At 39.0% G+C, this 27418-nt stretch overlaps 1 protein-coding gene across 41 annotated transcripts in view; it reads right to left on the reverse strand.

Annotated features, from left to right (window-relative positions):
- KCNMA1 (potassium calcium-activated channel subfamily M alpha 1) overlaps window positions 1–27418 on the reverse strand; it is an 873358-nt gene that overhangs the window by 224544 nt on the left and 621396 nt on the right. For 39 of the 41 annotated variants that reach the window (XM_075130775.1, XM_075130771.1, XM_075130770.1 and 36 more), the window contains 4 exons: window positions 22696–22771; window positions 11248–11323; window positions 6904–7074; window positions 5160–5251 (listed from right to left, as the gene is read on the reverse strand). In XM_075130775.1, the coding sequence (XP_074986876.1) occupies window positions 5160–5251; window positions 6904–7074; window positions 11248–11323; window positions 22696–22771 (415 nt within the window). Of the gene's footprint in view, window positions 1–4974; window positions 5104–5159; window positions 5252–6903; window positions 7075–11247; window positions 11324–22695; window positions 22772–27418 lie in introns of those variants that run through there. The other 2 variants (XM_075130787.1, XM_075130786.1) reach the window with 1 other exon arrangement.

Raw genomic sequence — 27418 nt, forward strand, 5'->3', positions numbered from 1 at the left:
ATTTTTATGTCTGGTTTTGTAAGCAAGTAGCTTTTAAGTGAGTTGAATCTTGGGGTATGCAAGACAAATCGGACTCCTGAAAGGGGTACCGTAGTCTGGAAAGGTTGAGAAGCACTGATCTAGAGTCCCTGGTCTATTTCCCTATCAGCCAGCAGACATTGGACTTGGTGGTGTCCTGTTCATCCATATATGGTCAGCTATGCTGTGCTCTAAAATGTCCCCTGTAGGCTAATCCAGGAGTGCTTGCTGACAGGCTCCAAAAGAAGCCCCTTGTAGTTTCTGTTGAGCTGAAAGTTTTAAAATGAGAAGGACTATACATAGGGTATAGGGTAATTTCAGAACTCCTCAGAAGAGCGCAATCACCAAGGGGAAATAATGACATCACAATATTCAAGATATAAATTATCACCTGGTAACTGGTGATACCCATGGTAAAAAATGACTGCCTGCTTTCTTGTGTTTATAATCTTTCTTGTTTTGTTCCCTGATCTACAGATCCTCTATTATATTGCACTTCCCAGATCACATTGCTTTTTCTCCCTCCTCACTTCATGTTATATCTAACTTTTTCTCTCCATCTGTTTTTGTCCAGTATTAATCATTGCAAACTACTATGCCTGTTCTTCATGATCCTAGCATGCTACTAATTTAGTTAACAATTACTTCCACACCCTCATCCTTTGCAGCATGCAATATATCACTAAGTGCCTGATGTCCAGATATTATAATGGATCATATGTTACCACTGCCATTGGTAACATAATACAGTATTCAGCAGTACAATACCACATTGCCTGCTAAATATACTTTATATTTAAAATCCACCTATGAAATTGCTTAAATACATAAAACACAGCTCTTGTACAGTACTTGTGTTGTCTATAGTGAAATAAACTGTGTATAATACTGCACATAGCAGACTATAATATGACTTTAAACTTCTCTCTGCTTCACACTTAGAAAGCACCTTTCATCTGCAGAAAGCATAAACATGAATCAATTAATCCTCACAACATCCCTCTGAGGAAAGTATTAGTCTATTAATTATACTAATAGGTCATCTGAGTCACAGAGAAATTACATTATTACCTAAAGTCAAATAAGGAATCTGTGGCAGAGCTAAAAACAGGACCAAGGCATTCAGATTCCTAACCACTAGACCATTCTTTACTTTACAGACTGATAGTGCAATACAGAAATTAGAACCAAAGTTCTCAATTTGAGAACCAAACTCCCACAGACATCAATGGGAATGCCACAAGTCACAGACAATGTCATATATAGTACTTTCTTTGCATCTATCCACCTTAAATGATCTTTTAAAAAATATTTGCAAAAAAGGGCAAAACAGTTTAGCATACAAAATCTAGTCACTAGAAATTAATGGAAAGGAGGGAGAATAGGTGCTTGCTATAGTTTATGGGACAGAACGAACAGGTTCCTTATATACTCACAATGAAAGTAGAAAAATATAGTGAATAATAATATTTTTATCATTACTCCCATTAGTAACATTAGAAAAGTAGATATGTTTCCCTTTATGATTGTCCCACTGAATGAACTTTATTTTTTATTTTTAGCTTAAATTGTCCTCTTCCTACAATATGCAGATTACAGCATTCTCATTAAATGATCTATGGTCATTCCATTCCAGTTATTAAACATGGCTCTCATTCTCCATAGAGAAGAATTGTAAACTCAAAGATAATTATGGATTGAGGATTTTTTTTACTCGTTTGTGTGCTGCAGCCATAGTACAGTGGGTTGCAACTGGATCAGATATCATGAGGTGAACAAGGTCAATATTTATATGGGATACCTCAGTGTGCTATATTGTGACAAATGAAATATTAAATAAATAGTGTTGGTTATCCGTAAATGACACTTTGCTCAAAGTCAGTGTTGAACAAATTCTCTTGCATGGTATTCTATCGACTGTACTCTTAGAGATCTCATTATTGGAACAGGTTGCAAAGTTGAGGTCCTACACATTTGATGTAATTAAAAAAACTCACAGGACATTTTGCGACATAGAGCTCCTTCTATTCCCAAGCTATCTACGCATCTCACCCCAGGGTGAATGTGTTTCTGTAATAAGCAAAACGATTCCTATAGTTTGTAAAATGTTTTGGGATCTTTTTGGTTGAAAAGCACTGTGTAAACATGGTCAAAATTAATGTTTTTTTCTTGAATGACTGAAGGTATTGGGAATATTTTATATGCATAGGTTCCAGCTACTTCAATAGGTATAAGTTTACAGCATACTTCTCCCAAAATACATCCTTGGGCTTGAAATTGGATAATGCAATTTTCTATTGTTTTTGACACAAGAACTGAGAAATCTTTTTTTTAACATCCTACTATGTGTAATACTGTAATTTGGATAGACATCTTATTTTATATATACAATATTTGTGATTTGTATACATCTGTGCACACACACACACACACACACCACACACATTTTATGTGTTTCTCTCAGAGAGAAAATCAAACACACATGCTATTTTAAGAGTCTGAACAACATCTTTCAACAAAGTTTAGCTGCTTTCATTTTGTAGACACTTTTAATTTTATCTGGAAACTTTTTGACATTAGAAATAGAACAACTGTAGTTTCTCATTATGTTTTCTGCCAGAATCTATGCTTGCTTGCTCAACTGAAGACCTTACATTGCTAATTACTTCCACATGCCCATATCCCAAGTGAAGGAAAACATATTGGTTCTGACAGCCCATTCTCTCAACACTGAATTCCAAATGAAAACTCAAATTTTGGCCAAGCATAACATTTCATCAATCTTGTTCTACTGACGGCAAAAGCAACATCAAACAAGGGGTGCTAATGGCTTTTTACTGAGCAGTTCCCAAGCTTATATTCTCTGATGATAGATCCACGTGAGCAAAGGACTTCTTTAAAGTACTTAGTAATTAGCTTTTGAACCAGGAAACAATGCGTAAAGTAAATTGAATAGTCTGTGTGCCGATGACAGAGTGAGTACAATTGACAAGCAATATGGACAGCAGAGACCAACAGAGAAAGAGCTAAAAACAAACAGAGCACATATAAATAAAGCAAAAAGAAAAAGCTGTGATAAAATAAGATGAAGCAAGGCCCAAAGCTAGCGGGAAGCCTGTGATCTGGGAGTTGAGGTCTTCACGGTGTTGGAGTTTGACTGAAGATCAGGTCCAAGATTAGAGACAACAGAGCAATGCTGGGTACCAGTGACAAAAAAGACTAGACTAGGAGGATTGAAATTGTATTTTTATAACTGTATTTACTGGGTCATATTCTCTGCTGATGAAACTCCAATAAGAGTTATACCAGCTAATTCTGTGGCTTTATGTTTGAAAAGCTTCTAGACTTAAGACTACATGTAGGAAACTGAGTAGACAGATATTAAAACTAAACATTTTGGAGAAACTAGTGATCTCCCTCTCTCTTTGATGGTCAGAGAAGGCAAATGCCAATGAAGATGCTTTTGTTAATCTTGAGGATTATAGACCCAACCAGTCTGGGTGAACTGTACTAACAGATTCTGGTACTGGTAGTAGTTATGTATTTTAGGCATTTGAAAGTATCTTTTTAAAAAAAAAAACCCAAGGAAAAAAGAGTGATTAAGGATCCTCTGCTTAACTGGGACACATTGTAATGCTCAATGATGTAACAAATCAGTGAAGGAAAAGCTTTTACTTGTGGATCACATGGTGTAAACCAGTGCTCAGGAATTAGCTGGTAAATGGTTACAGGTCTTTAGAGTCTCTCAACTCAACAAGGAAGAGAAATAACTTGATTTTACCATATTCATGTCACATGAACATCGTGTGTAAAGTGATGGTTTCAAAGGGACTAAACTGAAATGCTTAATTCTCAAAGATGAGGGGAGGGACAAACAATTAGATTCCACTAAAAAGGATTATTCAGAGTGTCCTCTACTATGTTTTGTGGAAAAGTGTATGTGAAAAGTCTTGAGGCCAGTTTTCTCCATTTCTGCACTGGAATGGCAGAAGGATGAGCTGAACTCAAGAGAAGATGGAAATACTCGTAGAGTGGAACAGAAAAGAGAATATTATTCTCTGAGTATATAGACCTTATTTGAGGCTATTTCCCAACAGATCTATCATGGCTTTCAGATAGACTTGGTTGTAACATGGTCAAGATGAAAAACAGGCATTCAATGGAAATGTAAAGCAGTTAATTTTTGAAGGTTTATGTGGCCTATTTAAGCATAAGTGTTGCTACCAGCCAAAAAGAATTATTCTTATGTGCAAAAAGAAAAGGAGTACTTGTGGCACCTTAGAGACTAACAAATTTATTTGAGCATAAGCTTTCGTGAGCTACAGCTCACTTCATCGGATGCATGCTTTTCAGGCTAGGGCATATAATGGTTTTAAAAAGACTGTTCCAAATCTTGAGAAGTGCCGAGCACCTGCAAACGCCAAATTAAGTCAACTGAAGTTGCATGTAGTTAGCATCTCTTAGGATTTGATCAATGAAAAGTAGCAATATCATCCTCCAGTGTGGCCATCATAATGAAATAACCCGGACAACATAAAGCGCCCATGTCATGTTCTGCCATACCCAATTTTCTCATGGACGGAGTAATTTCAAATGATGACCAGTATAATTACTTGCTCAAGAGACAATCAAGTGATGTCTAGCTGGTTGGTGCTTAGAAAAGTGTGATGTGACCTTGTTCCACAAGCTAACTGCAGAAGCAATAGCAGGGTTCCTTCCAGAATGTATCAATTTAGTTCTAGTGGTATCCAGATATTCTCTAGAAAAAGGGGCAAAATATTGCGACTTGTACCTTAGCATGGCCCACGTCTCTAATAACATAGTGTGACAACTCTCTGGTGGTGACATTTGATGTCACAGAGCACAAGCATACTAGTGTATGTCCATGAGTCAGATGTCACCACACCCAGGGGTTCTTTAGCGTGTCACCACCACACCTGGTCTTCTTTGACTTACTTTCTGCCTCGGGTTGAGTTAAAAGTCCCGCCGTATTTCTTCCGATTAAGGATGAGAGCAGCAATTTCTGGCACGTAGCGAGCAAACATTGCCTACATGCATGAAACAAAAAAACAAAAAAAGAAAATGGCATGCAGAGAGTGTTCTACTGCAGCAGAGGCAGCAGAGCCTCTTGGAATACTTACTTTCTTCCACTAACCGCACTATAGGAACCACCATATTTCTTGCGGTTTCCTATTAACTCTATGATTTCAGGGACGTAGCTGGCAAACATGGCCTAAGAAGAAGATAGGAGACAGAAGAAAAGACTAAAAAGAGAGGCCAAAGAAAGGGGGATGATGAATATTTTCAGAAGATATATATCTTTTAAAATCTGAAAATGCAAAAGAATTAGACCTATAAAAGTATTTTTAAAATGAAAAAAAAAAAGCAAATTATAAAACAAAATAAGAGGGTTCAATGTAAAAGTTGGTCTTGAAGATGTATACTTGATAAACTAAAGTAATGGTCAAAAGAGGGAAAAAAGCACACAAAACAAAAGAAGAACAAAATAAAGTCAAATTGGCATCTAATCGTAAAATACTGGCTGTGTCTAATTCTTCCTGAAGCGGGGGGGTGGGGGGGGGAGGAGGGAAGACTATTCATGCTGCAAAAAACAAAAGTGGATATTACGATTGTTACTTTTTTGGGGGGGGGTGTGGGCGGAGAGATAGGTGGACTTTTTCAATGAAGATTCAAAAGAAGAAAAAACAATATGGTGCCAGGCGTTTGCCTGCTCTCAAGAATCAAAATGGTGTCAACTCCCCCTCAAAAAAACAAAACAAAACCAACCTTTTTCAAAAGTTTTGTTTTCAAAAGGTTTGAAAGAACATGTGACAGAAAAAGGTAGTAAGGAGAAAAAAAATGATCTGCCATGTTTTGTCCAACAAACATCTTGCTTGTGGCTGGATACTTCTAAGAGCTGCTGCCAGTCAACTTGGTCTCTTTATCCATATGCAAATATGTGTGTCTTTTGTATGTAAGTGCATATATATTATACATTTTGCATTGATAATGTATCTGTTATACAAAAACCTCCTACAGAGAGACATATGCGTATGTACAATAAATATATGTGTATAACAACAATACACATGTGCACGTAAACGTACAATACATATATTGTGACTGAATTTTAATTCACACTTACCTTACAGAGCATAAATCTTAACATAAACTGCTCTTTTAAAAGACAAAATGCAGCAGTTGCTGTAGTGGTACTAGCAATGATAAAAAAGGGTAATTTGACATAGAACAATTAGTAATTTTAGTGCTGTGTACATACTTATTTGAACAGGAAAAGGAGCAATACAATTTGTTAAAAGGAGTTAAAGGAAATGTGTTGTGTTTATACTAAACGTAGTCTACTGTGAGTGAACATTATGACATGGTTGCATGTTTGAAATTAAAGAGAACAGGGTTTGCTAATGTCTGTATCAGGCATGCTGCTCTTTAAGGCAGTACTAAGCCACAGTGTTTGTTGGAATTCTGGGAAGGAACACAGAGGGTGGGGGAGGGCTCTTGAAACCGCAAACTTCCTTCAAAATATCAATGACCATCATCAAACAATGCACAACAGTTAGTGTCACTGAAAAGTAATGGACTGTAAATAGAATTGCTAAGGCATTTCATGTATTTACATGCATTACTATCGTAAATATATTAGAGTTATTCTTACTGTAGATTAATGACAATCTTCAAAAATATGATGATCTCGCTTAACAAAATACTTTTCTTATAAAAAGAAAAAGGTATGTAGCTGAATTGTTTAAAATTCTTACGTCTTTAACTTACTAAATCAGACACTACAGTTCAGGTTGCTGCTTAATAAACTTTAGGGGATATAAAAGAGCTGGTATTAAAGTAGTAGTAGCAATAAAGACATTTTACCAATCCCCCGAGGATGAAGAAGACCATGAAAAGGCGACCAAGGGTTGTTTTTGCATAAACATCTCCATAGCCAACAGTGGACATTGTAACCATTAGTAAATAAACACATTCCCAATATGTAAGTGGTTGGTTATTTTGGAAATTTTCCCATGGATCCCCTGAGTTCTCCACCTACAACATAAAAGGACAAATAGAATGATTTAATAGGGCAGTAACAGATTAATACTAGTTGTAATTATTTACTTTTGTCTAATTGGCATGCATATAATGCTGGAAACATTTTACTAATCAAGGGCCAAATTCTGCCTTAATTAGAGTTGTACAATTCCATTGCTACCATACAGGGTCCTCTTGCTTATGTTACTTGTGGAAAACGCTGTCACCAGTCGTTACTAAAGTATCTAGTTTATAATGGAATCCAGATAATCTCACCTTCCTTTTCCTTCTAAAATAACGCATGGCCAATGATGTCATGTACATAGTAATGGTTGTTAGTTAACCACATGTATACATCATGAGAAACAGATCTCTGGTTACAAAAACTCATAGCTTTTAGTTCCACAATCACAAGCTTCTACAATCAAAACTCAAGTTTTTACTAGCTATCGGCAGTAGCATGATTTATGCCCAACCATCAGAAGGAAAGATAATTATAGATGACTAAACAGTTGAGCAGATCTCACTATACCCAGCAGAAAGAACTGCTACACATATCAAGAGTTATGGCCTGACCAACGAATTGGTTGAGATCTTGTAAGCTAGAGTTCTTTTATAACCCCCTGTTTTCATGCATCTATAAGAAGACTAGAATTGCCATGCTAGATCAGACATGAGGTCTATCTAGTTTGGCATTCTTTCTCTGACAGTGACCAATAACAACTTAGGTTGACTACAAAGACTGGTTCCAGTCTGAAATTCATCAAGGAGCAAATTTTCTAAAGGATCCTTGAAGTGAACCTGCAATGCTAGTAAGTGCATTGATGTATGCAATCAAAACTCTGGGAGAATTCTGTGCATGCTCAAGTGATAGTCTCCGTTATTCAATTCATGCATAAGTACATGCCAACAAATAGAAGCACTTGAAAATATTTGGGCACAATTTAAAAGGCACAGAATTGAAAAGTTGTCTCTTAAACTTCTGAATATGGAAATAAACAAACCAATTAAAAAAAAAAAAGCTTGCCATTTTTAACCATTCCTCCCAAGCTTCCTGAGCACCTCAGGCTACAAGAATGGGAAGCAAACCAGAGTGACTTTATCTTGTTTCCTAACAGTAAATAAAATGGTTTCAAATTCCAAACAAGGTAACAGAGATCTGTGTTTAAAATTACTATAGAGCAGAGGTTCCCAAACTGTGATCTGTGGATCACTTGCTGGTAGTCCTAGGAGAACTGGCTGGTTCCAAGGGTCTGGCTCCCCCTCTTATTTTCCAGTTCAGAAATTTTATTAAAAAGCAGCTAAAATACAGTAAGTAATTTCCAAATTTTATTTTCCCATGTAGCCAGCTATTGCAGTTACCACAGGGATGATACGCGATTATGAATGGGAAGGAAACTATCCATATGATAATCTTTCCATAAGATCAGGTTTCAGAGTAACAGCCGTGTTAGTCTGTATTCGCAAAAAGAAAAGGAGTACTTGTGGCGCCTTAGAGACTAACCAATTTATTTGAGCATGAGCTTTCGTGAACTACAGCTCATAAGATGCAAAAAGAAAAGGAGTACTTGTGGCACCTTAGAGACTAACCAATTTATTTGAGCATGAGCTTTCGTGAGCTACAGCTCACTTCATCGGTCCACATTATGATATTACACATTTGAGAAACCCTGCAGTAGAATTAGACCACCTGTACTGAAAAGCATGAAAAGAAAGTGTGAGAAACACTGAAACAGAAAATCAACAACTTATTAAACTTTTAAAATTAATACTTATCAACAACTTATTAAACTTTTAAAAACCTGCTTCTCCTCAAACCTAGAAAAATAATACCTGAACTATTAATAAATAATTAACAACAATGCATGGCACAATTATAACATGTTTTGTCCATCTCCGGCCAACATAACATCTCCCGCCGGCATAGCACCGGTGTGGACAGTGCTTGGGTCGCTGTAACTTGCGTCCCTCAGGGTGTGTTTTTTTCATACCCCTGAGCAACATAAGTTAGATTGACTTAGGCGGTAGTGTAGACCTACCCTGAGTCTGGTCTTTTGAGCCACTAAATGCAGGCTGATGATGACGCTTGTATCACAAAAGTCACAGAGGAGGATTTGTGATATGAGAGAGACAAGGTGGGTGAGATAATATATTTCATTGGACCAACTTCTGTTGGTGAGACACATAGGTGTTGACTTTTATTTTTCCCTGGAGGTGCTCTACCACTACTTCACCCTAAGGACCCACCCCCACTTTGCCCCTTCCCCCAAGGTTCCGCCCTCCCTTCATTTCTTCCCACACTAGCCCTGAGTCCCAGCCCTCGCCCCGCCTCTTCCCACTCCACCCCTTCCCGGAGGTCCCCACCCTCCCACTGCTCGCTAATCTCCATCCTAACCCAAGGCCCTCCCTCAGCTGCCGATCATCTGTTTGGTGGCACTGCCGATCAGCTGATCAGGGATGCCCCAGATTAGCTGATTGAGGGCATTGCTGAACAGCTGTAGCTGGTGGGAGCTGAGCACCCACAATTTTTTGTTCCATGGATGCTCCAGCCCCGAAGCATCCATGGAGTCAGCGCCTATGGCGAGAGAAACAAGCATTCAAGCCACCTACAGCTCTTTTTAAAGTCTCGGAAAGGAACTCCCACATCACAGCTAAATGGAAGGTGGAACAGATTCTTTAGCATAAGTACTTATCACATATTGTAAGGGACCATTCAAGGTAGAATAGCCTGTTAACGCCTCTGCAGTCAAAAGACAAAAGAAGGGGCTAGTGGCTTACAGATTGTTATAATAAGCTATAAATCCAGTGTCTCTGTTCAGTCCATGATTTTTGGTGTCTAGCAGAGTAATGAATTTAAGCTCATCTTTTGAAAGCGTTGTGCAGATTTCCTTTGAGGATGAGGTCTGATAGGTCAGATACAGAGCAATCACTTTTTGAAAGGTGGTTCACCCGCAAGTGCCAGGATGTTTTTGTCTTTTATCATTTTCCTGTGTGATATAGGTGTCAGAAACGTAGTCATCCACAGAAATAAGGACATTATAGGGCATTCAAATTTTGAAATGGTAGGTAAGATATGAATATTTTCTTAGAGTGGAAAACAGACATTTGGACAAACGACTACCTTCCATAATTAAAAGATCATGGGTCTAATTTTAACCACATGTACACTAATGTAAATTCAGAATAATTCAATTGAAGTCAATGAAGTTACTCCAGACTTACACCGATGTAACTGAAATCAGAATCTGGCCCGAAATCTGTTGTTGCATAGATTGCTGCTGCTAACAACCTGATATCTTACTGACCCTGAGCTGGGCAAAATTATCTGCTACACAATGTACATCTAAAGTCATATTAAATTGTATTTACAAAATATAATTGACAGTAAACAATTCATTTCAAAACTGTTATTGCTTTTTTAACTTTTAAAATGCATATTAATGCCATTATTTTATAACTGAGATCTTTTTAGTTATAGAAGTGTTTAAAACATACAGCTAATCAATACTGAATAAGAGCGTAAACCATCAAACGTAGATAATATTTTTGTCAGGGGCTGAAAGTGATATGATTTTTTTAAAAAAACTGAATAAGGCAGAGAACTAATCTCTAAGAACCCTACTCTAAAATGTTAGTAAATCAGATTAATTCTTCTGAAAATACAAAACTGCTTTTTTGGCGAAGCCATGTGTTTTCCAGGATGTCATTACCATTTATGACAGGTTTCAGAGTAGCAGCCGTGTTAGTCTGTATCCGTAAAAAAGAAAAGGAGGACTTGTGGCACCTTGGAGACTAACAAATTTATTAGAGCATAAGCTTTCGTAAGCTGCAGCTCACTTCATCGGATGCATTACCATTTATGCTGTACCAGCCTTTTCTGACAAGTACTCTTGGTAATTATTAAGGCAATATTGCCACCTAGTGGTAGGATGTGATTATTAAAAGAGTTCTATTAAAATCCAAGTCCCAGACTTATGTAACTATTTCTGAACCTAAACACGGAGGTTAGTGAAGTGAATTCGTTTTGGGTACAAGGCTGGAAAGTCAGCCAGCTGTGATGCCTTTCTTTACTGTACTCTGTAACAGTGTCAAAGGATTATCCCAAGCAAGGTAATTTCAGGTAATAAAGTAGCTCAGAGGAGGTAATCCATGAAATAAACCTGATGAAGTATTTTCAAGTTAACTTACCAAATGTATGAACCCAGCTGCTGTCAGCCATGTGCTGATAAATATAGAGCACAGATTCACCAGCTTGATGGAATTACTGCACAAACAAACAAATATATATTATATTTTACAGGTAAGTTGTAACAGGAACACAAGTTATATAAACACTCTTTTTAATGAGTATCTGTACACAGAAAGAGTTTGCTGTGTATATACGTTAGACCTGAAGTTCCTCATATTGATTTTAGTGGGAACAGGAGCAGGCACTGCCTGGGAATTTAACAAATACTGAAAAAAAATATGCAAAAAATATTATTACATAGCTTGCAATATCTGCTTTCACAGATTTTATACAGCTTTACATGCAGCTTTTGTGAAGCTGTTAAATGGAATGAATGATATTTTAGAAAAGTTCTAGAAGATTTGATCATGATCAAATAGGACACACCACAGGCCTAAAACATCCATTCTTTCCCTATTTCCACATTCCCATTTTCTTTTCTTTATTCCTCTTTCCCCCTTTTTTCCTCTGCTTATTTCTACCTGGATTCTGAATAGCAATTAGTTCAGTGTAAATACTTTGGGCCGTATTTTCAGCTGGTGCAAATTAGTGTAGATCTAACGAAGTCAGGGGAGCTACATCAATTTACATCAGCTTGGAAACAGACCTTTTAAACTTGTAACATTTATTTGCACATCTCTGCTTTTTTTCCAATTGGTTTCATTTTTTCTGCCTGGTGTGTTTCTTTAGTATGCTTTTTGCTTTTAGCTCCATCCCTGCTGAGACCTTATATACTGTGAGCAGCCCCATTCATGAAAAATGCATTTACTGAGTTCAGTGGAATAGCTCATTGCGTATAAAGTTAAACACCTATGTAAATTGTTGCAGGATTGAGGTTTTATTCTGCACGTATGGAAAATAATCAATGAACAGATTATTGCATTAATCTGCAGTTGCCATATTCTCACTCGTAAATTTGGAGCTATGCTGTCATGGGAATTAGGATAATGTAAGGATGTTAGGTCTCCATGTGACCGTCCCACCCCCTTTGTGGGAAGAGGGGAGGAATTCTCCTTCTGCAAGAGGATGATGAAATTTGCAGTGTTCTGGTGCTTCTGTCAGTTTTCCCCATATAAGCTATGATTTTGCAACACATTGATGGTGAAAACACTTCCTTGTATGAAGGAATAAAAGCAAGAAGGTCAATTTGCTATCTTTTGTGAGATTATTTTATTCATTATTCTTGAGCATTCAAATGGTCAGTAGGTATGTGCGAACATATTTGTTAATCCTGGAAGTTCCACCTATTTTTGTGCATGGTTTGTCCCAAAATTCATACCAGAAAATGCATTGTTGATTATTTTCCTATTTAAAAAGTTTAAATCATCCAGACAGAGAGTATAACAATACCACGTGACTCGGGTGATGGATTGCACGTTCTGAATAAGGACTAGCTGATGTGAACGCATGGCATAAACTTTCTTACAATTATTTGACTAATGTTTGCAAGTATCAAATACATGACTAGATAGGATCAGTTAGAGAACAATATGCATATAGGAGAAAGGGTTAAATAGCAATGAATATTATTTATTATATTATAAATGATTTGACCACCTCTATTCTTGATATTAATAGTTCCGCGAACATCAAGCTAAAACTTTACACAAAGTATCAGATAAGATACTTTTCCTTTTTATAAACACACAAAAATGTTATGAATCCATAGATAAACTAGAGATTTAGGAGTCCATGGTGCTGTAATTCAATCTCATTTTCAGCTAATAACAATCCCCCCAGCTAATAAGGAAGCCTAATTTTAATGCTTTAATTTTACATACTCTTGGAGTGTTTTGGAAAACTTTATTAGTGGCTGCAGTAATCTAAGTTGGAAGATGTTCTTGTGTAGGAACTATTTTTTCCTAAAGCTTTTACAAGACTTTTTTTTCCTAAAGACTGATACATCATGGCCTGACCCTTCAGTCCCCTCCGGATGTGTATTTGCAAGTCTCTGAGTGTTTATAGGATCAGAACCCAAGTCTGTAGCTATACTGGGTCTTGAGGGATAGAAGGTAGACAAGGAGAATAACATGGTGTTTTTTAATTGTCCAATCATATATAATTTGTGGCTAAACTGTAGCTATTGAAGGTACAGCTGCATTAGGGGAAAAAGGAGTTGTGGATGCGGCAATGTACTAAAGTGGCCAGATGTGGTAAAGATTCGGCTTCCAAATTAAATAATGTTTACATTTACATTTACAGTTCATACATAAGGCCCCATTTTCAAAATTACTCTGTACAGATGAACCTCTGCAGCCCCACTGGAGTCAAGCTACTTTGCCCCATCAAGATTGGATGTTTTCTTCTAAAAGATATTCTTTAGTTCAAATGGGAATTCAGCTTTGGCCAGTGATGAGCTGCCAAAATCTTGACAACCGGTTCCCTCCTCACCCCACGAGGGGGTCGTGGCCCGCCCCTGTCCCCCGGGACTCCTGCCCTATCCAACCCCCCACATTCCTTGATGCCCCCCCGGGACCCCTGCCCCAGCAACACCCCTCCCCTGTCCCCTGACTGCCTCCAGAACTGTGCAGGAGGGTCTCATGGGCCACTGTACTGGGTGCTCACCGTGCCCCACCCCTAAGAGCCAGAGGGACCTGCCGGGGGGCGAGGTGGGGAGTCCCGGCGATGCTTACCTGGGGTGGCTCCCAGGAAGCATCCAGCAGGTCCTCTGACTCCTAGGGGCAAGGTAGCATAGCTAGGCGGGGGAGCAGCCGCTCCCCCCACCGATCATATCGAAAGTGGCGCCTTAGGCACCGACTCCCTGGGTGCTCTGGGGCTGGAGCCCCCACGGGGAAAATTTGGTGGGTGCAGAGCACCCAGCAGCAGCTCCTCGCCCAGCCCCAGCTCACCTCCACTCCACCTATCATAGAATCATAGAATATCAGGGTTGGAAGGGACCTCAGGAGGTCATCTAGTCCAATCCCCTGCTCAAAGCAGGACCAATCCCCAATTAAATCATCCCAGCCAGGGCTTTGTGAAGCCTGACCTTAAAAACGTCTAAGGAAGGAGATTCTACCACCTCCCTAGGTAACGCATTCCAGTGTTTCACCACCCTCCTAGTGAAAATGTTTTTCCTAATATCCAACCTAAACCTCCCCCACTGCAACTTGAGACCATTACTCCTTGTCCTGTCATCTGATACCACTGAGAATAGTCTAGAACCATCCTCTTTGGAACCACCTCTCAGGTAGTTGAAAGCAGCTATCAAATCCCCCCTCATTCTTCTCTTCTGCAGACTAAACAATCCCAGTTCCCTCAGCCTCTCCTCATAACTCATGTGTTCCAGACCCCTAATCATTTTTGTTGCCCTTCGCTGGACTCTCTCCAATTTTTCCATATCCTTCTTGTAGTGTGGGGCCCAAAACTGGACACAGTACTCCAGATGAGGCCTCACCAATGTCGAATAGAGGGGAACGATCACGTCCCTCGATCTGCTGGCTATGCCCCTACTTATACATCCCAAAATGCCATTGGCCTTCTTGGCAACAAGGGCACACTGTTGACTCATATCCAGTTTCTCGTCCACTGTCACCCCTAGATCCTTTTCTGCAGAACTGCTGCCTAGCCATTTGGTCCCTAGTCTGTAGCGGTGCATTGGATTCTTCCGTCCTAAGTGCAGGACCCTGCACTTATCCTTGATGAACCTCATCAGATTTCTTTTGGCCCAATCCTCCAATTTGTCTAGGTCTTTCTGTATCCTATCCCTCCCCTCCAGCGTATCTACCACTCCTCCCAGTTTAGTATCATCCGCAGATTTGCTGAGTGCAATCCACACCATCCTCCAGATCATTTATGAAGATATTGAACAAAACCGCCCCCAGGACCGACCCTTGGGGCACTCCACTTGATACCGGCTGCCATCTAGATATGGAGCCATTGATCACTACCCGTTGAGCCCGACAATCTAGCCAACTTTCTACCCACCTTATAGTGCATTCATCCAGCCCATAATTCTTTAACTTGCTGACAAGAATACTGTGGGAGACAGTGTCAAAAGCTTTGCTAAAGTCAAGAAACAATACATCCACTGCTTTCCCTTCATCCACAGAACCAGTAATCTCATCATAGAAGGCAATTAGATTAGTCAGGCATGACCTTCCCTTGGTGAATCCATGCTGTTTCTGATCACTTTCCTCTCGTGTAAGTGCTTCAGGATTGATTCCTTGAGGACCTGCTCCATGATTTTTCTGGGGACTGAGGTGAGGCTGACTGGCCTGTAGTTCCCAGGATCCTCCTCCTTCCCTTTTTTAAAGATGGGCACTACATTAACCTTTTTCCAGTCGTCCGGGACTTCCCCTGATCGCCATGAGTTTTCAAAGATAATGGCCAATGGCTCTGCAATCACAGCCGCCAGCTTCTTTAGCACTCTCGGATGCAACGCATCCGGCCCCATGGACTTGTGCACGTCCAGCTTTTCTAAATAGTCCCTTACCACTTCTTTCTCCACAGGGGCTAGCCACCTACTCCCCATGCTGTGTTGCCCAGCGCAGCAGTCTGGGAGCTGACCTTGTTCATGAAGACAGAGGCAAAAAAAGCAATGAGTACATTAGCTTTTTCCACATCCTCTGTCACTAGGTTGCCTCCCTCATTCAGTAAGGGGCCCACACTTTCCTTGGCTTTCTTCTTGTTGCACAACATACCTGAAGAAACCCTTCTTGTTACTCTTAACATCTCTTGCTAGCTGCAGCTCCAGGTGCGATTTGGCCCTCCTGATTTCATTCCTACATGCCCGAGCAACATTTTTATACTCTTCCCTGGTCATTTGTCCAATTTTCCACTTCTTGTAAGCTTCTTTTTTATGTTTAAGATCCTCAAGGATTTCACTGTTAAGCCAAGCTGGTCGCCTGCCATATTTACTATTCTTTCTACACATCCCGATGGTTTGTCCCTCTAACCTCAATAGGGATTCTTTGAAATACAGCCAGCTCTCCTGGACTCCTTTCCCCCTCATGTTATTCCCCCAGGGGATCCCACCCATCAGTTCCCTGAGGGAGTCGAAGTCTGCTTTCCTGAAGTCCAGGGTCCATATTCTGCTGCTTACCTTTCTTCCCTGTGTTAGGATCCTGAACTCGACCAACTCATAGTCATTGCCTCCCAGATTCCCATCCCCTTTTGCTTCCCCTACTAATTCTTCCTGGTTTGTGAGCAGCAGGTCAAGAAAAGCTCTCCCCCTAGTTGGCTCCTCTAGCACTTGCACCAGGAAATTGTCCCCTACATTTTCCAAAAACTTCCTGGATTGTCTGTGCACCGCTGTAGTGCTCTCCCAGCAGATATCAGGATGATTAAAGTCGCCCATGAGAACCAGGTCGTGCGATCTAGTAGCTTCTGCGAGCTATCGGAAGAAAGCCTCATCCACCTCATCCCCCTGGTCCGGTGGTCTATAGCAGACTCCCACCACGACATCACTCTTGTTGCTCACACTTCTAAACTTAATCCAGAGACACTCAGATTTTTCTGCAGTTTCATACCGGAGCTCTGAGCAGTCATACTGCTCCCTTACATACAGTGCTACTCCCCCACCTTTTCTGCCCTGCCTGTCCTTCCTGAACAGTTTATAACCATCCATGACAGTATTCCAGTCATGTGAGTTATCCCACCAAGTCTCTGTTATTCCAATCATGTCATAATTCCTTGCCTTCACCAGGACCTCCAGTTCTCCCTGCTTGTTTCCAAGGCTTTGTGCATTTGTATATAGGCACTTGAGATAACCTGCTGATCGCCCCTCATTCTCAGTATGAGGTAGGAGCCCTCCCCTCACAGACATTCCTGCCTGTGCTTCCTCCCGGTATCCTGCTTGCCCACTTACATCAGGGCTTTGGTCTCCTTCCCCCGGTGAACCTAGTTTAAAGCCCTCCTCACTAGGTTAGCCAGCCTGCTCGCAAACATGCTCTTCCCTCTCTTCGTTAGGTGGAGCCCATCTCTGCCCAGCACTCCTCCTTCATGGAACACCATCCCATGGTCAAAGAATCCAAAGCCTTCTCTCCGACACCACCTGCGTAACCTCCTCCCCTGAACATGCCGCCCGGCTCCCCTCTGGTTTCCCGCGAATCAGCTGTTCACGTGGGAAGCCGGGGAGGGCTGAGAAGCAAGCAGCGGCTTCGCGCTCAGGCCCAGGGAGGCAGAGGTGAGCTGGGGCGAGGAGCGGTTCCCCTGAGTGCACCCCCCCAGGTTACCTGCTGCGGCACAGGCGGCCCTCCTCGTGCTCCCCCTGAGTGCCCCCCTTCCTGATTCGTGGGAAGCCGGGGTGGGGGGGCAGGGGTGGAGGAAAGGAGTCATGAGTTCAGGGGACGAGGCAGAGGCGGAGCGGAGGTGAGGTGAGCTGGGGCTGGGTGGGCGCTCCAGCCCCGGAGCACCCATAGAGGTGGTGCCTAAGGTGCCACTTTTGGCCGGTTGTTAATTTTAGAAGCCCTTTTAGAACTGGTTGTCCCTCGTGGGATGAGGCCCATGAGACCTTTGTGGGACAACCGGTTCTAAAAGGGCTTCTAAATTTAACAACCGGTTCCAGCGAACCGGCTCCAGCTCACCACTGGCTTTGGCCCATGTGCCATCCTCAGGGCCCTACAGTTAGTATACAGGGTGACCAGACAGCAAGTGTGAAAAATCAGGACAGGGAGTGGGGGGTAATAGGCACCTATATAAGACAAAGCCCCAAATATCGGGACTGTCCCTATAAAATCGGGACATCTGGTCACCCTAGTAGTATATATATTGTGTGGATGTGGCCTGCATAACACATAGAACATATGCAGCTCACAATGGTAAACAGGTTGAGAACCTCTGGTGTAAGGTTTGGTTTTTACACTTATTTGTAAATATATTTTATACATCTGTTTTTTGTTTTATAATTAAATTCAAAACTCTTTTTAAAGAAAAGAGGGTGAAAGTACTGTTAGTGTTTTTTATTTTAAGACTAACTTCCACACTGGTAGAAGATAATGTATTCAACAATGTGATTTACTGATCGATCAAATGCTTGTCATTCAGTTTGCCAAGGACCTTCATATTCAGCTGTCTGAACGTCTTTCAGCAATACATACTCTGAAATAGATTGACACCCCAATCCAGCATGCGGATAACTTTAAGTACATGAGTTGTCCAACTGGAGTAGGTAGATGGTTAATATATTATATTATATCATATCACATTATATCATATCACATCCTGTCCTATCGGTGGTTATGTTTGATCATAACATAGGATTCAAATCTCTGTGTCCTTAAATTTAACCAAAAGGCATCTTTCATAAGGATGCAGTGCTTCATTATCAAAGTCTGAATATTGCTTATCCATGAATTTTAGGGAGAGGGAAAGCTTCTCAATAATGCAATAATATGTCAACCTGCCTCCAGGTGCTATCTTTATACAAATAAATAAAATAAATAAATAAAACAACAAACAACAACAACAACTGGTATTGAAGAATTGCTTTGATTCTTCTTTAGGTCTATTTTATTTTTTTGCATGTTTATTCATAATTGTACCTTGTCTGTCCTTTATGAAATACCCTTGTCTTTCTGCCAGAGACTAAATATAGATGAAAGATTAGTCACGAACATTTTCCTGCTCTTTAAGCTCTTTCCAACATCTGTGCAAAATCCCTTATTGTGAGGCTTGCCTAAAGCCCTGTAGTTCTATTGCAACCTTGTATAAAAAGGTGAGGGGAAAAAACCTAACTATATTCAATCTTCTAAAACATGGGAGAAAAAAATTAACAATTCTGAAAAAGATATATTACATTTCATAGGTAAATACATAAACTTTAAATTAATATGGGACATGGTTAGCCTCCTAGAGGTTCAGTTTACACTAGTCAGCTGTAAACTCTTTCTGCATCCATAGAGGGTCTGCTAAAGAACAGTTAGGCATTTTTTAAATGTTCGGATACTTACACAACACCCAACAACTACCTGTTTAATATACTCCCTTTCCATTTGTAAAGTGTTCTAGCTGCTCTCTGTGGATCACAGTATTATGAATGGCCCTTCTGCTGACGGTATGAATGAGATTTGTTCCTTTAATCGTAGTCATTCAATTGCTACATTCACTCAGCGTCTCTCTCTGACTTTGTATTTAGAAAATAAAACCTTGCAGGCAGTAATTTTAATTTAGGGGTTAAAGTCAATCATATTGTCCAAGGGAGGAGAATTCTCTTCCTCCCCAGCAAGACCAAATATTACAGGCACTGTCTTTGCACATGAGATAGAGAAGAAGGGATGTGCTGCATAACCCATCAGTATTACACCATATTTGTCAATAGATGTTGCTACTCAACACACAACATACTAAAATGGCCCCTTATGTTATTTGTTTACAGCATTCTTCACACAAGCATGGATCACTTTTAAGAGAGGAATATGAAATAATACATTCAGAATTGTTTAAATAATCCAAAAAGTTAATGTTTAAAATACAATTATTTCAGTGTTGATAATGATAAATTGTATTTATTATTGCAGCTGACATTTCAGGCTCTATCCTGAGACTTTTGATATTTGGCTTATTTTGCAAATCAGCTGCTATGTGTGCATGCATTTCTCATTGGCTTCAACAATATTTGGCCTTCATATTCAGAGATGAACAACAATACTTTAAAATGTCTACAGAAGCATAATACAGGATCCTACAATATTTTACAGCTCTCTATCCAGGAAACACTTCACCTGTGGCTGAAGTGAAGTCTTCTGCATGACAGAATGCAGCAGCTGTTTTACAGCATACAGTTCTAAATCACAGCTTAGGGCAGAAAGTGAGGAACACCTCTGTATATAACAAACTTCTATTAAAACTTATGTAGGCAGAATGTATTTAATCAAAACAGGAATTCAGTGAGTTAACTGTTCTAACTCTTGAAAAAGTGCTAAAGGATGATTAGTAACCACAAGTGGTCAGCACCTTGGTTTTACATCTCATCTGAAAGACTAATACAAAAATATTATGAAAATCTTTCTTTTTCCACATTTGATTTTATTTACAGAATAATTTTGATATATAGCACCTATGAGCATCGCTGATGGAAATAGCATTTGTTGGTGCTGGCTAGAATTCCACACAATTTTTTTTCTGCTATTATGACAACAGATGTGTGGCCTATCACAATGGGCTTTTATGCTAGATGTGTCTGGTTACAAGTTATACTTAAGTGCATGATGAGTAAATTTTGTTCCATTATTATTCATAATGCTTATCAAATACATTTTCCTCCCTCTTTCTTCTTTTGTTTTTAGGTTTTGGGGTTAATTTTGCACATTCTATCCACCATCACCACCACCACTAAAGCTTCCAGGTCTAATTTCAGGTCTAGTATAACTGAAGGCAACTGCATTGAAGTCAATAAAATAATACCCATTTATTCCAGTTTGGCCCACAAATTTTATAAAATGATACTTTTTGGACACCAGTAGTATTTTATACTATTAAATTGTCTTTGGGTTTATCAGATATTTATGAGATATTAGATGTGCCTGATTACTGTATGCTCAAGAATAGGGCGGGACACATGAAACAATTTATTTTGAGGCCTTTGATGATTTTTAAATTAAATGAATTGTTTAGTGATAAACCAGTTTGGGTTAATCAACTGAGTAAAACAAAGGCAGCCACATAAGTAAGCTGGATTTGAAGGGCTTTATAGTAATCAGGAGATTTACGAATGTCTGCATATTCATGTAAATAATTACAAAGATGATGAGCACCTAATTTGGGAGTAAAGTTTGGCACCAGACAAATGTTATTATGAACAAAGGGGTCAAATCCTAAGCCAGCTTTAAATGGAACACATTTAATTCATGCATCTCCCCTTCACTTACTGTTCTGGAGCCTTAAAATTCCACCACTCCTGAAGGGGATTTGAACCTTTATCCAAAGCCTACTGAAGTCAGTGCGAGTTTTTCTACTGACTTCAGTGGGCTTTGGATAAGACCCTTTGTGTTTTGCAAGGAGATTTTGAAACACTGAGTTTCTGTAACAATTACACTTTCTCCCTGCGGGACCAGTGGCATTTTAAGGCTACAGGACTGTAGTTTCTCTGTATGTTTATTAAACTAGTTTCATTATTTTAAGAAAAACTACATTTGCTATACTCTCACACAGTTCCAGGCAGATCTCTTTAGGTCATTTAGGATCTCTTTCAATATGAAAGGCTGACTAATGAGAACAGTTTTAAGGTTTAAAGGGCGGCAGAGCATGCTGGTTGTCATGAAAGTGTGTACACATGAAGGTTCTATTTACTCACCAACAGTATGGTGATTTACATGGGTTCATTGCTCATTAAGGGTAATAAACTTCAACTGCGTGACACACCCTCAAATATGGGATGATGAATGAATAGGGAAAGAGAAGGGGGATTTTAATGTGGAACTGAACTTCTAGCATTTAAAAATAATTACTAGAACATTAGACCAATACTTTAGCTGGTGTATTTTAATGCATGTTAAAAAATTAATCCCTTTGCTGCTGTGAAACATGGCACATGGTGCTTCAAGGTGATTAACTAATGGGCATAGTAGCAGCTAATGTGCATTCTGCCTACCTTACCAAGTATGTTCAGCCACACAAAAGCAGTTAAAATAAGAACAATGTTTTAGTTAATTGAAGTATTTTAAACATCCTTCTAAAGGAACATTTATGACAATGAACTGAATGAGATATCCAGAGTGGAAAAATCAATGTAAAATATGTTTTTGAAATCAAAGATTTTCATAACGATGAAGAACCATAATGATCATCTCTAAACTGCCATCTCCCTGTTGGGTGTTTTGATGGGCAAGTTATTTCTAATTTAATGAGGCAATAAATTAGGGATTCAGAATGTGAAAGGGTGGATTATTTAATCAATGTGTAGATCTGCCTTTACATTTATAATTGCTCAGTCCCTTGTATATTACAGGTATAAAAATGTATCAAGTGAAATATCAACAGATGATATAAAAGAGACATTGAAATTGATAAACCATTCATTAGAAATACAGGATGCAATGGAAATTTAGAAAACAAGAGATGCCTATATTTGTATGAGAAATAAGACCATATATTAGGAGGCACTTAGTTCACCAATGCAGCAGGTTCACCAATGAAACTAGTCACCAGTTAAACTAATAATCACATTTACTAAAAGGTGGATGAGGCTCAAACATGACTTGACTCATGAACATGCCTTAGAGTCTAGTATCTTTAATGAAAATTACATTACAGAAAGAAAATCAAAAAGGTATTTTATTTATATATAAAGATGTGTGTGTGTACACATACATAAAAAAATTGAGTTTCAGTCTGTGCTATTCAAACCATAACTTCAAACCATAACTTCCATTCATTCCAATGGCATTATGAAAGGAGAAATTACCTGTGACTATGACTATAAACTGGAGAAGACAGACTACAGACAAGTTAAGTATGCATTAAAGTCTTACCTTGTTTTTAGGATATTCAGAAACTGCAAAATTTCTGAAAACTGTATCAGTCTAAGGGCTCTTAAAAATCTTAAACCTGCATAAAAAGAGAATCAGACATAACTCCAGTGCACAGTGACCCATACTGTTATAACATCAGACTTACGATGGTAACAATCAATGAAATCAATGGTATGTAGCATACTGAATGTCAAATACCTTTGAAGTGTTCTTCCATATTTAATAGTCCCAAGATCTTGACCAGCTTTTTTCAGTTGAATTTAGATCTGTTTCTATACCCTACCAGAAATGCATACTTCAAGTACTAAGTTACAGTGTGGGAAATTTAAACAGCTATGATTACCTCAGAGCTAAGTAGAGCTAAGGAGAAAAAACCTTACTTAGTGGTTAGTTGGTAGTCTTAGTGCCCATATTCCTCTCTTCTAGAATGACTTACTATTGCAAATATAGATATACAACTGCTGAAAGCTCACAACTCCCCCAGTGCTTTGCAAAAAACTAAGAGATTATGGGCAAGAGATCTGATAACCTGATTTTTTGGGGAAAAAAACAAAACAAAAACCTAGACATTAGTAGGCCTGATTAAATTGGTAATTCTTAATGACGTAAAATCTTTTATTAGGTTATAATGCTCCATATCCCCACCCCAAACTCTAAAACTTCAGCCAGGGTTATGTAGTTACTGTGGTTTAAAAAAAGGTAAAACTACTGCATTTGCCTTCAAGCAGGTTACAATTACAGTAAATAACTGAACTTTGGTTCTTAGAAAAGTAACAATATTTATAAAGAGATAGCATTGAGTTGTTGAAATCAGGTTGCTTGAATAGCAATTTAGTTCTCAGACAGCTGCAGAACCAGACAGAGAGACAGAGAGCGAGAGAGCACAAGAGAAAATACCATAAAAGATTAAGGGCTTAAATTACTGAGAGTCTTATGCTGGTAGTAAACAATTTTGCTGAAGATCTTTGGCATATGAGTAAAGGTACATTGTGTATTTTATATATACAGCTTATAAAGTTAAATGGAAGGCTTTTGAGGATTTTTTTTTTTTTTTTTTTAACTGCACAGTAGGGCAAGAGTTACATAAAAATTGCTTAATATGGAAGTTTGACCACTAGGGTTGGGCCTAGGGCAATGTCAACTTATGCATCTTCCTTACTGACATTTTAAATTTAGTATCAGCTAATAATGTGGTAAAAATAACACTATCATCATGGCATCTGATATTTCCTCATCTGTGGACCTGAATCTAAAACCCTAAAACAAACTTTTCAGAAAGGTCCTGAAATACCTGTTTAGGTTCCTCAGCCAACGTTTATTTTTCATGCATCGCTACACTTCCAAACGGAAGCCAGGACAGGAAGTGCCATCATAATAAAAAGGCAGACTATCCTACATATATTACTACCCTGACTGGAAGCACGGAGGGAATTTTAAAGCAACCTGCTCTGACGACATTTCCAGCTAATTATTTCTGGAATTAATAGGTACAGGTATTAAGGACAAGCACGGGAAAACTCAGTCTTTTCAGTGCCTTTCTGAATGGAACCCAAAGCTTTCTACCTGTATTACTAGTAGTGCTCCCAATTAAACTGTTTATTTATTTTGATTTTTACAAAAATTAATTGCTGATATTTTAGGAGAAAAAAATACATTATAAATATTCAAAAATGTTTTTGAATTATATAAAAAATTGCCATCTTCTGAAACCCTGCACATCTGCTGAAAGTTTGGGATTCACCATTCAAACTGAGTTGGGACATCATCATTTTCCTTAGATAAAATTCCCCTACATGAAGCACACTTAATCAGAACAATTTAGGGAGGATAAATACATCCTCCAAAATGGAGCCAGACCATGGGCCTATAGTGAAACACCCCTGTTGATCCTTGATTCCTGATCTTGGAAGGTTTACGCTGATGTTTAAACTAAAATGTATATGTTAGGAAAACCTAACATGCTTAAAATTGCTAATATTAAAGCTCTAACATAAGAAGTAAAAAACAAAATGTATAAATAGTGGAAATAGACTTTGCAATAAATCTGAGGCCTAATAGAGGCTAGCAAGTTAGCAGAAGGCCTAAATTTTTCACATAAGTGCTTGACCTAGAATTATAAGATTTAACAATATGTATCTTGTGATAAACAAATCAACAACAAAGGAACTATTGACCTGTGACCCCAGACATATCTTGGAAGGCTTAAGCTTAAAATCAAACTATAATCCAAATATTAGGGAAAGTGAAAATGCTTCCAGATGTTGATAATAAAAATAATTAAGGCTGTAATGCAAGTAGGGAAAAAATGTAAAATTACGGTATTAGGCTTTACGAAAGTATGAGACCTAGATACTGTTGTTCTTAGCCTACAGTGCTTGTCCAAAGGTTATAAGATTTTGTGATAAACAAGAAAACCACAGAAGGGGATTTTACGCTCGAAATAATGGATTTTTGTTAAATGTATTAATGTGTTGGAAATACTGGGAAATCTGTGATGCAAGAATCTTATGCTAGAAAACAGAACTTTAATTATGGTTCCCTGGAATGACAAACATGGGCAGGAGGCTGAGACCTAAAACAAATATGGTCTTGAATGTGTAGGGGAAGTAAGGAAAAGGGATACAAAAATACAGTCAGACCAGCCTCTGGTTGGGACACTAGGATGACAGGATGGTGGAAACCTGGAACATCATTCCCACTTACTTTTCCTAACATCTTTCCCTTCTCTGATGCTTCTGATGGTCTTCAGAAGGTTGTGAGTATGCATAATGATCGTTTCCCTAAACTTATATTGCATTTCTGTTTTACTTGCATGTATTTAAGTACTAAATAAAGTCCTTATGTCTGTGTGTGATTCACCAATCTCATCTTCTAGAATACATTTGCATAACCACTTAAGTAAACAAACCTCCTGCACTCTAAATTAATTAATCTAAATTAATTTAATCAATCAATCAAAGGCTACATAACAGACTAAATTTAAAATGACAGAGTTGTATGGGCTTTTGGAATATATATCCATGGAACAAACCCACGTTTACATGTCAAAAACATTGTGAAATGCATTGACATAAACTGGCCATACAAGCCGGAATCCCAACATTGGTCTCCCGGAATACCAAACATGGAAAGGAGACTAAGACTTAATTAGATATGGTCTCAAACATGTGTGGGTATAAGGGAAAGGTGTATAGAAGAGTTGTATGGCCAGTCCTTAGTTGGGACATCAGGATGACAGGACAGTGGAAACCTTATTGTCGCTCCCACTTACAGCACTTCTCCAGTTACTAATCAAAGAGGGAGGGATAGCTCAGTGGTTTGAGCATTGGCCTGCTAAACCCAGGGTTGTGAGTTCAATCCTTGAGTGGGCCATTTAGGGATCTGGGGCAAAAATTGGGGATTGGTCCTGCTTTGAGCAAGAGGTTGGACTAGATGACCTCCTGAGGTCCCTTCCAACCCTGATATTCTAGGATTAGCTGAATAGAGTGCAATTTGCCCAAGGGTATGGTGGAAATGTTTACAGTGCACTTTATTTGTTCTGGAATATGTGCAGTAGTGGTTTTGTCCATGCTCAGCACAGTAACATCTGGTATTGTAACTGCATGCACCTGCTGAGTGAACTGGCTGCTGCAACATACTTTAACAAAATGCCCAATCTTTTTGTAATGATTGCACTGAGCTACTTTTGCCAGACATCCTGTGTAGCTTGCAAGGTGTTGTGGAGATCTACAAGCATGCTTTTACTGTATTTTGAATTTGCTGATTTGGTGGGGTTTTTTTATTAGTTTTCCTCTTGTAATTGTTTGTCTGCAGCAAAAAGTGAACTTTTCTGCAAAGGAGTCACAGCCTGGACTGTGCCTCCTGTATCCATGTTCATTATTTTGGCTTCAGCTGTAGCTGACTCAATCTGAGTAGCAATGGTTATTGCTTTTTCTAGTGTAAGTTGTGGTTCTTACACGAAGCATGGTTGTTTTCTCAATGAGCTAGTGTCATAAATATAAAGGGAAGGGTAAACCCCTTTAAAATCCCTCCTGGCCAGGGGAAAAATCTTCTCACCTGTAAAGGATTAAGAAGCTAAAGGTAACCTCGCTGGCACCTGACCAAAATGACCAATGAGGAGACAAGATACTTTCAAAAGCTGGGAGGAGGGAGAGAAACAAAGGGTCTGTGTCTGTCGGTACACTGCTTTTGCTGGGGATAGCCCAGGAATGGAGTCTTAGAACTTTTAGTAAGTAATCTAGCTAGGTATGTGTTAGATTATGATTTCTTTAAATGGCTGAGAAAAGAATTGTGCTGAATAGAATGACTATTTCTGTCTGTGTGTCTTTTTTGTAACTTAAGGTTTTGCCTAGAGAGATTCTCTATTCTACCTGTAAGGTATCTACCATCCTGATTTTACAGGGGTGATTCCTTTACTTCTATTTACTTCTATTTCTATTAAAAGTCTTCTTGTAAGAAAACTGAATGCTTTTTCATTGTTCTCAGATCCAAGGGTTTGGGTCTGTGGTCACCTATGCAAATTGGTGAGGATTTTTACCAAACCTTTCCCAGTAAGTGGGGTGCAAGGGTTGGGAGGATTTTGGGGGGAAAGACGTGTCCAAACTACATTTCCCAGTAAACCCAGTTAGAGTTTGGTGGTGGCAGTGGATATTCCAAGGACAAAGGATAAAATTAATTTGTACCTTGGGGAAGTTTTAACCTAAGCTGGTAAAAGTAAGCTTAG

Source organism: Caretta caretta, chromosome 7 (genome assembly GCF_965140235.1).
Source record: "Caretta caretta isolate rCarCar2 chromosome 7, rCarCar1.hap1, whole genome shotgun sequence".
Taxonomy (NCBI): Eukaryota; Metazoa; Chordata; order Testudines; family Cheloniidae; genus Caretta; species Caretta caretta.